The 15,386-nt window shown below is 39.1% G+C and overlaps 1 protein-coding gene across 5 annotated transcripts in view; it reads right to left on the reverse strand.

Annotated features, from left to right (window-relative positions):
• The window catches only part of SETDB2 (SET domain bifurcated histone lysine methyltransferase 2), an 89,255-nt gene that overhangs the window by 36,464 nt on the left and 37,405 nt on the right, over positions 1-15,386 (reverse strand). For 3 of the 5 annotated variants that reach the window (XM_042966488.1, XM_042966425.1, XM_042966599.1), the window contains 7 exons: positions 10,012-10,128; positions 9,107-9,276; positions 6,228-6,444; positions 5,631-5,730; positions 4,172-4,265; positions 1,815-1,892; positions 1,121-1,461 (listed from right to left, as the gene is read on the reverse strand). In XM_042966488.1, the coding sequence (XP_042822422.1) occupies positions 1,121-1,461; positions 1,815-1,892; positions 4,172-4,265; positions 5,631-5,730; positions 6,228-6,444; positions 9,107-9,276; positions 10,012-10,128 (1,117 nt within the window). The remainder of the gene's footprint in view (positions 1-1,120; positions 1,462-1,814; positions 1,893-4,171; positions 4,266-5,630; positions 5,731-6,227; positions 6,445-9,106; positions 9,277-10,011; positions 10,129-15,386) is intronic. The other 2 variants (XM_007097714.3, XM_042966783.1) reach the window with 2 other exon arrangements.

Below are 15,386 nucleotides of genomic sequence, written 5' to 3' on the forward strand. Positions count from 1 at the left end.
ACCATGAGATGAAATCAAGAGTCAGATGCTCAACTGACTGAGCCACCCAGGTGCCCCACAAATGTATTTTCTATATTAAAAAAAAAAGGAAGGAAGGAAAGAGGGAAGAAAAAGGGGAGAGGAGAGGAGAGGAGAGGAGAGGAGAGGAGAGAAGAGGAGAGGAGAGGAGAGGAGAGGAAGACAGATTAATTCTATTTTTCCACAACAAGAGAGTTTTTCCAAAACTCAGGTTGTGTGCTAATTGGGAGAGGTAAAACCAACCATATGGTTCTGGTGCAGCCACTTTCAACACAGCTGACAGGAAATAAAGCCATGACAGTTCTTTGTTGGGGATCCTTCTTTAATGGCCCCTTAGTTATGTTTAATGGCATCTGACATGTTTGGCAACAGTAGAGAAGTAGTCAAAGTGGAATAAAGAACAGCAGTTGGGGACAGAGGAAGAGAAGAAAGGATTCTGTTCCTTGTTAACCAAGTATCCTCCTAACTAGGTGAAAAAGAAGCCAAATAAACATATCACCTAGCAAGGAAAAGGCTATTTTTTTAATGTTTATTTATTTTTGCGAGAGAGAGAAACAGAGCATGAGTGGGGGAGGGGCAGAAAGAGAGGAAGACACAGCATCAAAACAGGCTCCAGGCTCTGAGCTGTCAGCACAGAGCCTGATGCAGGGTTTGAACTCATGAGTAGTGAAATCATGACCTGAGCTAAAGTAGGACGCTAAACAGACTGAGCCACCCAGGCGCCCCAAAAGCTGTTTGTTTTTAAAGATTTGCTGACTTTAGGTTGGGCAGGGGATGGGGGGAGCGGATGGGAGGGTGGGGGAGGCTGGGTTGGGCCTGCAGGTCAGAGAGGTGCTGAGTATTAAGGAGGGCACTTGTGATGAGTACTGGGTGTTGTATGTCAGTGATGAATCACTAAATTCTACACTTGAGACTAATATTGCACCGTATGTTAATTGGAATTTAAATAAAAACTTGAAAAAGAAAAAAGATTTTCTGACTTCAGAATCTTATTCTCTTTTGATGGCAGGTCAATTACATATGACGGCACATAAATTTCAAACCATTCAAAAAAGCATAGAAAAAGAAGTTGTTTAGAAATGTGATCAGCCCATATACTCACATTAAGGAAGCGGCCCACATTTCCTTCTTTTGTGGCATCCAATAAAAACACATTCCCTTTATTGAACTTCTTTAGAGAATCAGGTGAAGTGTTCTTGGTTTCGCTTAGGAACTCTTTATCACAAAAGACCTGCTGGTTTTGAAATGCTGGAGATCTTTCCCCTTGGGGCTTTTGTATTTGAGACTTGAATTCCTTTATAATATTCTGATTATCCAGTGGGGTTGCTTGGTTACATCTTCCCCCTGATGGTATTTCTTCTCTACATTTGGTTATATCTATCACATCTGATTCAATCAGCAGACTGTTTTCAGTGTCTTTAACTTGGTAAGAGCTTGAATCCTCTAAGAAACATTTTAGAAGGAAGTGTCAGCAAATATACTTGGTTAAGCAACAGTCCTGAGATTAACATACTAATTAAATGCTGGCTGCTTTAATTATCTCTAATTCTTACAATGTATGAAGATAGATAGTACTCCAACTTTACAAATGAAACGTTGAGCCTCTGAGAGGGTAAGAGATTCACCTGGCTGGCAATAACAATGAGAAGTGGGGTAAGAAACCAAGAACTGTCTCAAATATTTGAGAAATGTCTAGCTCCAAGTCTGCCTTCTTTATACTACCTTTTTATGAATGTACTGCTTGCCTCCTGTTACTATTACTGTATTTAATCTCTACTACTCATAAACTGACTTACCTCTCTTCAACTCTGGAATCTCTGTTTCCATATATTCTAAACACCTGTAACAGTGGGTGTTTAGGGAGTACTCTAGGCCTGTAGGACAACAATGAAAAGCCTGAGAAGACCTGCTGGCATTACCCTCTACAAGTCCCAAGAGCAATAACTGTATTGCTGGGGGTTGTGTACACATTAGTGTTGGGTGGTTCTGCTACATGACCACTCAATAGTTACAAATTTTTAAGCAATAATACCTTAGAGTAAGATACGCTGCCTTAATCATTTTTTATCCAATAATGGAAATTTTTTTTAGAATATTCAAAAGTATGAATCCTTGTCAAACAGAATAAGTAAAATCATTTATTCTTTAAAAGTTACTGTGTCACCTAACTCAGTGGCACAAACAAATTGTTTCTTTTAATGGTTTTGATTTAATCATTACTGTTACTGGCTGCTGTTCCTACATGTTCTCGTATTTTAATCATAGGTTCCATGTGAACCATAATAGTACATAAATGATTTTTATAGTGCCTGCTATATATTAACACTATAGCAATCAATGAAAATAACAAAAGAACCAAAGCAGTAGTATTCATTATGGCTCACAGGCATGAAATGGTGAAGGAAACCAGAATATGCCATCCCAAAATATGCTTCTTTGACATAAGATTATTTTAGACTAACAGCAATTAAGCAGCATATGCAGGAAAAGCTCATTTCCCTCCCCTTATCTGTTTAAAAGCAGTACATAAATTTACAAAGGTGTCCCTCCTCCTACTAGGAAGGACAAAAGTTAGTGACAAGAGACAACTTTACACTTTCATGAGCCTGGAAACCAAACCAGTGGAATCTACGTAACAAACTTTACTAACTAGCCTTTATCCACTATTGGTTTCTCACATATTTACCTTCCCACAACTTGCTGCCACTAGAGACTCAAGGTCCTTTTCATTTGTCCTGTCACCCTTCTAAAAATTTATTGCTGTTGTTTTTTGAGAGAGAGAGAGAGAGAGACAGACAGACAGACAGACAACACAACCAGGGGAGGGGCAGAGAGAGAGAATCTTCAGCAGGTTCCATGCCCAGCGTGGAGCCCAATGTGGGGCTCGGTCTCACAACCATGAGATAGATCATGACCTCAGCAGAAATCATGAGTCGGACGCTTGACTGAACCACCCAGGTGCCCCTAAAAATTTACTGTTCTTTGGCTAAGATGCTAGATAAGCCACAGTTCTAAGCTACTTCTTTGTTACTCATCTCTAAGTACTCCCAGGTGTTATATGTATGATACACACGGTAATAGTGATACATGGCAATGAATTTCTTTTTGCTTTTCTCTTGTCAATCTAATTTACAAGGCCTCACACAGCTAACCTAAAATGGGTAGAAGAGATTTTCCTCCCCTACAATTATAGAATAATTATAATACACAAATATCCTTTGTGATAGACCTTTTCTGTCAAGCAGCTGCCTCGCTCCCTACTCCCAATCTCCATCCTTTAAGACCAGGTTAGGAGTTGGGGATACAGATGCAAGGAAGCTCAAAGAGAGAAGAGGCAATGGCTGGTTATTTAAAAAGGGTCATCTTTCAGCAGTATCCCTCTGTGAGGGAGATAGTGAAATGCAAAAGTACCAAAATCCAGGTCTGTCAAGTTGTAACATGAAATCCAGCAAGAATGGTAACATTCAAAGACAAGCACTCAGAATAGCAGTATTTTTGCTCTGTGCTGAGCATCTCTGCAGCAGTGTTGGGTGGAGTACTGTAGAATGATGTATCTTTATTGTTAAAGAGTTAGGAAATGGCAGCTTTGGACAATGCTTCCAAAACCAAAGGTAACACTGTGGACTACGTAACTCAGAGTTGTCTCTACCCCACTCCTTCCTGCCATGCCTCAGATCACTGTTGGCATACAGACTAGAGGTTGGCAAACTTCTTCTGCAAGGGGACAGAGAGCAAGTATTTTAGGCTTTGTGGACCATATGGTCTCTGTCCTGACTATTCAGCAATGCTGACATAAATCATCAGAGACAATATATAAATTAATGAGTGTGGCTATGCTCCAACAGAAGTCTTTATGGACTCCAAAATTATAATTCCATATAATTTTTGAGTGTCACAAAGTATTATTCCTCTTCTCATTTTTTTCTAGTTATTTAAAAATGTAAAAATTATCATAGCTCATGGGCCATACATAAACAGATGGTGGGCCAGATTTGGTCCACAAATTGTAGTTTGCCAACCTCTGATATAGACAAGAAGTAACTTATATAATGAATGCAGCTTGTTTAAGTCTGAGAAAATGAGCCACAGGTATTGAGCAGGACAGACAAAACAGCAGAAGACGCAGGCAATCACAGAGTGAAACAAAGCCTACTTTTCATCTCCTTGGCTTTGGAGTTCAGATGTACTTGGGTCGGTTTAAATCCATCATTATCTTCTGAGGTGACAGACTCTGAGGAAGTAAATCCCTTAAAAGAGAACAGGGAAGATGTCTTTACTTTCTAGCTCAGGAAAAAGAATTTAATTTAGCAGTTAGCCCACTTTCATCAAGTGTCAATCTTCATAGGCTGTAGCTACCAGATTAGTTTTGAAAGCCTCAAAGCTGATATCATAAGGAATCTCTGGAGTGATGGCACCCTTTTGGCCGTGTTCTGCTTCTAGGCACTTTAGTAAACCACAGCTATAAAGACTTTATCAAGACTGTCAAGACATTCTTTAGGCATTAAAATTTAAAATAAAATTCTAATACATCCATCTGTATCCCTCAATTCTGATACCAGATTTGGCTTCAACCGTAAGATGTGCAAAGACAAAAACACACTTTGGCTAGTTTTTACTTCAAAGAGAAGGTTAAGGGAGTTGCCTATCTTTATGAGTTGTAGACACTGCAATCACTTCATATGGTAAGGGTAGCTTTTAAAAAGGGCATATACTTAACACCATGCTTGGCACTGAACTAACTGTTCAATAAATGTTGACCATTATTAATTATTCAAGTTAAAGGGTCAACATTTATTGAGCACTTGAGTGTCAGTCATTGTGCTACGCAAAGTATCTGATGTTTATCTCATTTAATCCTCTTAACTCTGAGATCATTTTACAAATAAAGGAACGCAGACTTGGAGAGATCACCCAGGTAGTAAGAAACAGAGCTGGAGGTCAAACCCAGGTCCATGTGGTCTGATGGCCGAACTTTTTCATAATTTTGTGATCCTGAGGAGGTATTTACTGTACATTACTAGGGCAGAAGATAAATATCTGCACACCACCTAGGGCGGAGTTTTTACTTTTCATCAACAAGCCCTACTATGAACTACCATTATGTCTTCCTGTTCTTTTTCCGGTATCTTTCTTTGCTTTCAGGTTATAGTCTCTGACTAGTTATTCTTCTCAGTACAGACTGAAAAGTGTACCTTTGGTGCTTTCTGGAAGATTCTTTTATTAGGCTGTGCCTCTTCTTTCTCTTACATCTTACAACCTTATCTCCTAAGCCTACTGTATCTTTTTTCTTATTATGTATCACTATCAACTCTGGAACACTTTAACTTTTCCTACAAATTCTCAGAACTGGATAGCTCTCAGTCTCAGTGGAATACACTGTCAGATCATGACCAATCCTCTCCTTATGTATCTAAGTTGGGAACATGCCAATCCATCATGGAGGACACTAATAAAGCACGGTCTTAACATTTCAAGAGTACGCCCATTCCAAAATAATAAAAGAAATCCTACACATTAAATAACACAAACAATTGGAACTAAGTAAAAGACAGAAAGATGAGATAATAGTTAACGTTCTCAGAAGGGCCCCATCTACATTTTGCAGTTTTTACCATCTTTTTCCCATTGTGTTGAATAATGGCTGTCTTGGCTTTAGGACTTCTAATGACTGAATGATACTGAATTCTTGAAATATTGTTACATTTCATTTCTCTGAAAAGAAAAAAAAGTTATTCTATATATCACTAAAAATTCTCTTTATTGGACTTTGAAATACAGATATCACTGTTACATAAATATCCATTAGAAATTAATCTAATAACATCTACGGATAGCCCCCACTAAAGAAAGAAACATATTTTAAAGTCAATCATATTTGAAGTACATTAAAAAAAAGAATCCATGAAAAGCTTTGCACATAAGTTGATAGAAAATACAAAGGACTGCAAAAGTTATGACATCCATAAAGACTCCGATTAAAGTCATAAATTTTTTAAAGGTAAAACTCCAGAAATGGAACACTGAGGAAAAAAGTATGTTGGCTAGATTTTAAAATCTAAGTGTTCTAGATTTCTCTGTGTTAAACTTGTAACTGTGAAGCAAGTTGATATACAGGAGATACACAGGAGTAGGGGTAAAGTAAGACACAAAGAGAACCATGCTTGATCAATACAGATCAATCCTGATTAGGTTTCTAAGATTTTACTTACGTAACAGGTTCTTTTAAATTATTACGGAATGTAGGTGGACACTCCTCAGTCTCAGCACTTCCATGTGTTTCCAGGTCTAATGGGATAACTTCTACCTCACAATCTGCAACTTCTATTTTCCTCTTTTTTGAAAACATATTTTTCATAATATTCTCTTCCTTTCCATTTTCATCAGTAGGATCAGGTTTCCCAGTGTTAGATCTGCTTAGTAATCTTCCTAAAAGAAAAAAGGGTTTAATGAGACAAAAGATAATTGCTAAGCAACAAAAGAGCATCTCTATTCTGCTCCATTACTAAAGAACCCTGTGAAATATCCTTTATTTCTAGAATGAAAATAAACACATTAACTAATCCTAGAAAACTCTTGTAAGAAATAATAAACAAAAGACCAGTGAGAGATTTCTTATCTTCCAGGATATGAAAAAACATTGGCCATCTAAAAAAAGCATTGTCTGTTCTGGTATAACATGAAAGAGAATAGATTTAGCTACAATAATATAAAACAAAAATACAGATCAGAAAGCATTCTAGAAAATTAGAGAGGTGAACTCTAGTCTTAAGATTACAGCTTTTATGGGGCACCTGGGTGGCTCAGTTGGCTAAGCATCCAATGTCAGCTCAAGTCATCAGCTCATGATTAGTGGGTTTCAGGCCCACATGGGGCTCTCTGCTGTCACCACAGAGCCCTCTTTGCATCCTCTGTCCCCCTTTTTTCTCTGCCCGTCCCCACTCATTCTCTCTCCTTCTCTCTCTCTCAAAAACCAACATTTAAAGAAAAAGAGTATAGTTTTTGTGTCTAGTTAAAAATGCTGTATCAGCTAAAACGTCTATTCTTTTTATAAAGTGACCTATTTAAATCTGAGGTGATATGCACCTATTATTCTCATATGAAGTTCTAGTATAATATTAAAATCTTCAAGTTTATGCATTTTCTTGTAAGGGACTCAAAATTATACTTACCAAGTCAAAATTAGCAGCCGGATCAGAGAGATACCTTAGGTACATTTTCTAGTAATGCAGATAAAGCCAATGATACTTCCTGGACACCATGTGGCACCTTATAAGGCAGCTAACTTTCATCAGAGTTATTTCGAGAAATATGAGAGACAAATGTGTAGGTAAATTGTGTAGGATGTGTGTCTGTAAGTGGTATGTGACAGGGATCCAAGTGTGACTGTTATGAATTATAATAATTCTTGCCCTCACTGAAGTGAACCTGGAATTTCAGATGAGAAGGGCTGCTCTGGTCCCTGCTGCCTTACTGTCAAGACTCAGTCTAGGACATTTCCTTTAGACTGGCTCCAGAGTTATGTTCCCTCAACCTTTCTCATTTCATGGTACACATAGGAAGTGAGGATTTTTGCCTGATACTCTGGGGTAAATGGCTGACACTACCGGAGACTGGTGTTTCTGGCCTGGCGGCCGTGACCAGAAAGAATCAGTAACTACACAGGCGTGCCCGGGTGGCTCAGTTGGTTAAGTGTCTGACTTCGGCTCAGGTCATAATCTTGCGGTTCATGAGCTCGAGTCCTGCGTCAGGCTCTGTGCTGACAGCTTGGAGCCTGGGGCCTGCTTCAGATTCTGTGTCTCCCTCTCTCTCTGCCCCTCCCGTTTGTGTGCGCGCGCTCTCTCTCTCTCTCTCTCAAAAATAAATAAACATCAAAAAAAAAATCATTAACTGAACAACCATGACACACCAGTTGGGAAGTTTTGCTCAGAGTGTGGGCAACTCTCTCGAGTCCCTGAAACGGAATGAGCTGCTTAAAGTCACTGCCTGAATCATCCTGTGCAAGTATTTATTACAGACTTAACTTGTTACATTCTAACAGCCCAAGTCATTGAGCAAGACAGTCTTTGATTGATAATCTTTACCTTAGCAAATCAGTTACACAGTTTTTCTTTTTTTTTTTAATGTTTATTTTGAGAGAGAATGGAAGAGGGGCAGAGAGAGGGAAAAAGAGAATCCCAAGTAAGCTCTGTAGTGTCAGCTCAGAGCCCAATGCAGGCTTATTCTCACAACGACAAGATCACAACCTGAGCCAATATCAAGAGGTGGACGCTCAACTGACTGAGCCACCCAGGCACCCCCACCCGAGTCATGTGGTTTTCTTTCTTTTTTTTTTTTTTTTTCAACGTTTTTTATTTATTTTTGGGACAGAGAGAGACAGAGTATGAACGGGGGAGGGGCAGAGAGAGAGGGAGACACAGAATCGGAAACAGGCTCCAGGCTCCGAGCCATCAGCCCAGAGCCCGACGCGGGGCTCGAACTCACGGACCGCGAGATCGTGACCTGGCTGAAGTCGGACGCCCAACCGACTGCGCCACCCAGGCGCCCCTCTTTCTTTTTTTTTTTAAAGTTTATTTATTTATTTTGAGAGACAGAGACAGTGTGAGTGGGGGAGGGGCAGAGAGAGAGGGAGACAGAAGAGAATCCTAAGCAGGCTCCATGCTGTCAGCTCAGGGACTGACCTGGGGCTCGAACTCACAAAACTATGGGACCATGACCTGAGCCCAAACCAAGAGTCAGATGTTTAACCGACTGAGCAACTCAGGCACCCCTAGTTTTCTTATTCAAAAAGACTTCTAACCTTACCACAAAGCATCTGTAGCTATCATGGAGACCAAAAAAAAAAAAAAAAAAGCCTCACACAATAACCCAAGTTTTATCTCTGAGCCTTTCTTTTCTGGAACATCCAGTGTTTCCTAGAACATGTCACCCCTTCAGTGCTCAATCTCCTAGTTACTTGTCCCCCTCTCTTATGCTCCTCCTATATATTGTTGCTCCTGTCCTTGCTATAAGATCTCAATGGCCCTGGCTAGTAAAAGAGATTCAGAAATGTGGACCTTACTATAATTTGAATAATTAACCTTTGCTTTACCTGAATAAATGCAAACAAATGTCCCTCTGTCAATGTCATCTAGGCAGCGTACTCCCCATCCCTTCTTTTCAGTTTTGAACACCTGTAGCCTCACTTGAGGTCCATGCTGCACAACTCGGTTTTGACACATTTGTCGATTACACTTGCACAACAGGCTGCATTCATAAATGCTGTCAATAAAATATGCAAGAGAAAATCAATCAGATATCCAAATTAAAAGCAAAAGCAGTTTATACCGCTACCTCACCAATAATTACCAAGGGAGGCAGACTAAGTGTGAAGGCTCCTAAAGCTAGACTGCCTGGATTCTCATCATAGCTCCAGCCATCTACTATACTAACTGTGTGGCTTGGATGAGTTATTTAACTAACCTCTGTGCTTCAATTTTCCATTTTTAAAAGTGGGGATATATGATAGTACCTGTCTTATAGGGCTGTTTCATAATTTAATGGGTATTTATAAGGTGCTTAAGGCAATGTCTGGCACATAATAAACGTTAGCTTTTAAAAAACTGTCTAGAAATGTCTGGGAAGGGAATGTCTAGGAAGAAAGATTTTCTGTTTCTGTGTATTTTTTAATAACATCATTCTTGAAAGTTTGAAAACTCCCAATTTTTAAATGAGCTTTGTAAGCTATACTTCTTAATGAAGAAATGGCTGCCCAAAGCAGGCTAACCCTAGAGGGGAACAGCCACCTCAAAGCAAACATTTAAGTATATTCTGTGTGGTACATGAGTGTTCTCTGACTTCCATTTCCAAGAACAATATATAAATTTTTTATTCCTTAATATATAGATTTCTGCTATAAAAATATTTAATGATATCTATAAGACTATAGACCACAATAGTAAAGTACCCACCTTCAAAAATACAAACACCCTGCAACAAATCCTCAAGGTATCTTACCCAGTAGGTATTTGTCTCTGTAGTCTTTTATATTTATATCCAGTGGTTATTTTATTACTCGATAAGGGGCAAGTCTTGGCATTCCTTGCTGTCAACTGAAGACATGCACATTTTGTTCTAAAAGGAAGGCAATGGATGCAGAAGTTAGAATAAAAAAGCACCAACTTGAGTAATGAGAGTCTTCTTAAAAGTGTAAATGATAGGGGTGCTGTGGTGGCTCAGTCAGTTGAGTGTCTAACTCTTGGTTTTAGCTCAGGTCATGATATCACGGTTCATGAGCAAGCCCCACATGGGGCTCTGTGCTGACAGTGCAGAGCCTGCTTGGGATTCTGTCTCCTTCTCTCTCTGCCCCTCCCCTGCTTGTGATCTCTCTCAAAAATAAACAAACATTAAAAACTGTAAATGACAGTAAAGGATGTAATTGTATTTAGAATAGTCATTTGGCTCATGGACAGCTGGACTTCTTCCCTAAACAGATTTCTTTAAAAGACAAAAACTAAGAGGAATTTATAAATAATTCTAAATAATATAAATAATTCTAAACTACCCTGTCCCTGTATTTGTTCATGAAATACATACTTAACTATATGAGTTTTAGTTGTTTTTTTTTTAACGTTTATTTCTTTTCGAGACAGAGAGAGACAGAGCATGAATGGGGGAGGACCAGAGAGAGGGAGACACAGAATCTGAAACAGGCTTCAGGCTCTGAGCTGTCAGCACAGAGCCCGACGTGGGGCTCGAACTCACGGACCGTGAGATCGTGACCTGAGCTGAAGTTGGCCGCTTAACCGACTGAGCCACCCAGGCACCCCATAGTTTGTTTTTTTTAATGAATTCCTTTCATTTCCTATTCAGCAGAAGCTAGTTTGTGAAAATTCTCCTAGCTCCCCTCTCCTACAATGGATAAACTTATGTGCAAAAGGGCATAGGTAGTTTTGCAGACATCTTAAATTATCTCTCCCTCGAATTACATGAAAACAATTGGGGAGATTGATGCTGGCCATCTGGCTACTACAATCTGCTTTTCATAATGTTGCTAAAGCAGACGACATACAACCATAGATTTCTCTCATGCAAGATGGCAATGTAGAAAGACCTCCTCCATAGACACATCAGATCTACCTATTTGTAAAGCAATGCTTCGGGAAGAACTGAAGGCTGACTGAACAGCTTCTTCACAACAAAAGATAGACCATGTACAGAATGGCAAAAGAGACAGAGACACTGTAATGAAGGGAACCCCCACCACCTCTGACACTGCAAACTGCAGTGGGGAAGGACTGGTGAGCAGATTTATCTGCCCTGGGGCACAGAAAAAAAGAAATGACAACTAGAATACAAAGGAACTGGCCTTAGAACCCTGTTGATTGGCAGGGGAGCTGCTGCAACTCTCTGAGTTAGAGGGGCTGGCAAGTGCCCCATTTTACAGTTCCTCTGCACCTTAATAGCACAGATGAGAGTACAGTCTGGGAGCCCTAATTGGACTATCACCATACCAAGCCTCAGACGCCTTGAAGCACAGAAAAAAAGCTGCATTTTCAAAGAACAACTAGGACATAAAAGACTCAGCCCTAAAACTATGCAAAATGGCAGGGAAGCTGCTGAAACCCTCTCAGAGTCAGAGAGGCTGGTGAACACCACAGGTGATATTCCCTCTCCACCCTGACAGTGCAGACAGGACAAGGGTCCAGGTACCTTAGCGGACCTACCACTGCAGTGAGCCCTGGGACCCTACCCCACACCAGCCCTAGCCATCCCATTAAAGCGGCCCCAGTGCAGCACACACCAGATACCTCTGGTCAGCATTCACTATAGCTGCAGACATCTCTTCAAGGTGACACAGGTGCAAAGTACCCTGGAAGACTCCAGGCTCACACTACTCTGGCTTCAGATGACATGTTAGCATATCCCTGGTACACAGTATCCTAGGACCTCCTGACCCATTTCCTGACTCAGCCCTAGCCCCCCCTGAATAAAGAACTATGGGACCTTTGGCCTAACACCCATTTAAGCTTCAGCTGTCTTCCCAAGGTACCCTCTCTGTGAAGAACCCTGGGACCATCCCAGACAATGTCCACTTCAGCGTCAGCTGTCTGGCCAATGTGCAATCTATGCTGAGAGCCCTAGGACTGTTCCATCCCACACCAACTTCATCTCTAGGCATCCCACCAGGACAGTGTCAGCATGGAGTCCTCTGTCCCACAGCCCACAAGAGCCACAGATCCAGCCAGTCAAAGTCACTTAGGCACACAGTCTCCACAGACACAATCACACACAAGATCATTACTTCCTGTTTAGGAGAAGTTAACGATTATACCTAATTCAACAAAAACAAAGACAGAAAGTCAAGTAAAATGAGGAGACAGGAATATGCTCCAAACGAAAAAACTACACAAAACCTCAGAAAATAAGCTAAATGAAATGGAGATAAACAATATGCTTGATAGAGAGTTCACAGTAATGATCATGAAGACATTTACCAAACTGTAGAAAAGATTGGATGAACTCAGTGAAAACTTCAACAAAGAAGATAGAAAATATGAAAAAGAACCAATCAGAGTTGATGACTATAACTGAAATGAAAAATATACTAGAGGGAATCAACAGATTCAAGGATGCAGAAGAACATATTAGCAATCTGAAAGATTGGGTAATAGAGTACCCAAGCTGAATAATGATAAGAAAACACAAGTTAAAAAAAAAAATGAGGATAGGTTAAGGGATCTCTTGGACAATATCAAGTGAGCAAACGTTTGCATTACAGGGGTCCTGGAAGTAGAAGAGAGAGATAAAGGGGCAGAAAACTTATTTGAAGAAATAATAGCTGAATATTTCCCTAACCCAGGAAAGAAACAGACATCCAGGTTCAGGAAGCACAGAAAGTTTCAAACAAGATGAATCCACAGAGGTCCACACCATGATACATAATAATTAAAACGTTAAAGATTAAAGACAAGGATAGAATTTTAAAAGCAGCAAAAGAGAAGCAACTAGTAACATTTAAGGACAAACCCATAAAGCTATCAGCTGGTTTTTCAGCATAAACTTTGTAGGCCAGAAGGGAGTGGGCATGATATATTCAAACTACTGAAAGGAAAAAAAAAAAATCTACCACCAAGAATATTCTATTTGGCAAGATTATCATTCATAATTCAAGGAGACATAAAGACTTTCCCAGACAAACAAGTTAAAAGGTTCATCATTACCAGATTGTCCTTACAAGAAATGTTAAAGTAGAACACAAAAGGCCATAATTAGAAGAAAATTATGAAAGGGAAGAGGACTCACAAAATTAAAAGATATAAAATATGACAATATAGATATAACATGTGGGAGGGGGGAGTTAAAATGAAGGAAGTTCCTTTAGACTGTGTTTAACCTTAAGTGACCATCAGCTTAATACAGACTACTCTATACTTAGGATGTTATATATAAACCTCACAGTAACCAAAAACCTGTAATAGAGATACAAAAGAAAGCCAAGCCTAATACTAAAGAAAGTAATCAATCTTAAGGAATGAGAACAAGAGAAGAAAGGAATGGAGAACTACAGATATGTCCAGAAAACAATTAACAAAATGGCAATCAGCACACACTTATCAATAATTATGTTAAATGTAAATGGACTAAATGCTTCAATCAAAAGACATAGGGTGACAGAATGGATTTAAAAACAAAAACAAAGACTCATCTATGTGCTGCTTACAAGAGACTCTCTTCAGACCTAAAGACACAGACTGAAAGTGAAAAGATGGGAAATGATATTCCATGCAAATGGAAGTGGGAAAAAAAAACCTGTGGTAGCAGTATTATATTGGACAAAATGGACTTCAAAACAAAGATTGTAACAAGACACAAAAAAGGGCAATATATAATGATACAGGGATCAATCCAAAGACAGGATACAGCATTGTAAATATTTAAGCACTCAACATGGCAGCCCCTAAATGCATAAGACAAGTTTTAACAGACATAAAGGGAGAAACTGACAGTAATACAATAATAGTAGGGGACTTTAATATCCTACTTACATCAGTGAACAGATCATCCAGGCAGAAAGTCAATAAGAAAACTGTCTTTTTTTTTTTTTTAATTTTTTTAACGTTTTATTCCTTTTTGAGACAGAGAGAGACAGAGCATGAACGGGGGAGGGGCAGAGAGAGAGGGAGACACAGAATCTGAAGCAGGCTCCAGGCCGAGCCATCAGCCCAGAGCCCGACACGGGGCTCAAACTCACGGACCGCGAGATCGTGACCTGAGCCAAAGTCGGACGCCCAACCGACTGAGCCACCCAGGCGCCCCAAGAAAACTGTCTTTCAATAACACCAGACCAGATGGACTTAAGGGATATACATATACAGAACATTCAAGCCAAATACAACAGAATACACATTCTTTCCAAGTGCACACAGAACATTCTATAGGATAGATCACATATCCCAATAAACAAGTCTCAATAAATTTAAGAAGACTGAAATCCTATCAAACATCTTTTCTGACCACAATGGAATGAAATTAGAAATCAATTACAAAAAAAAAAAAAGTGGAGAAACCATAAACATGTAGAGGCTAAACAATATGCTACTCAACAAGCAATGGCTCAATGAAAAACTCAAAGAAAAAATTTAAAAATACCTGCAAACAAATGAAACCCACTGGTCCAAAATCTTTGGGAGGCAGCAAAAGAAATTTTAAAAGAGAAATGTATAGTGATCTCAAGAAACAAGAAAAATCTCAAACAATTTAAACTTACACCTCTAGAAATTAGAAAAAGAAGAACAAGACCCAAAATTAGTAGCAAATAATAAAGAATAGGGCAGAAATAAACGTAAAAGAGACTAAGAAAAAAAAATAGACAAGATCAATGAAACCAAGAGCTGAATCTTTGAAAAGAAAAACAAAATTGATAAACCTTTAGCCAGATTCATCATGAACAAAAAGAGGATCCAAATAAATAAAATCAGAAATGAAAGGGGTGAAGTAACAACTGACACGACAGAAATACAAAGGATGATAATAGATAAGAGACCACTATGAAAAATTACATGTCAACAAGTTAACAACCTAGAAGAAATGGGTAAGTTCACAGAAATATATAATTTTCCAAAACTATATCAAGAAAAAGAAAATCGGAATAGTCTGGTTACTAGTAACCAAACTAAACTGGAAATAAAAAAACTCCATTTAAAGAAGAGTTAATACATATTCTCAAACTATTCTAAAAAACAGAAGGGAAAGGAAAACTTCCAAATACATTCTATGAGGCCAGCATTATCTTGATACAAAAACCGAATAAGTATATTACAAAAAATGAAACTACAGGCCAAGATTCCTGATGCAAAAATCCTCAACAAAAGATTAGCAAACCAAATTCA

The sequence above is a fragment of the Panthera tigris genome, chromosome A1 (genome assembly GCF_018350195.1).
Source record: "Panthera tigris isolate Pti1 chromosome A1, P.tigris_Pti1_mat1.1, whole genome shotgun sequence".
Taxonomy (NCBI): Eukaryota; Metazoa; Chordata; class Mammalia; order Carnivora; family Felidae; genus Panthera; species Panthera tigris.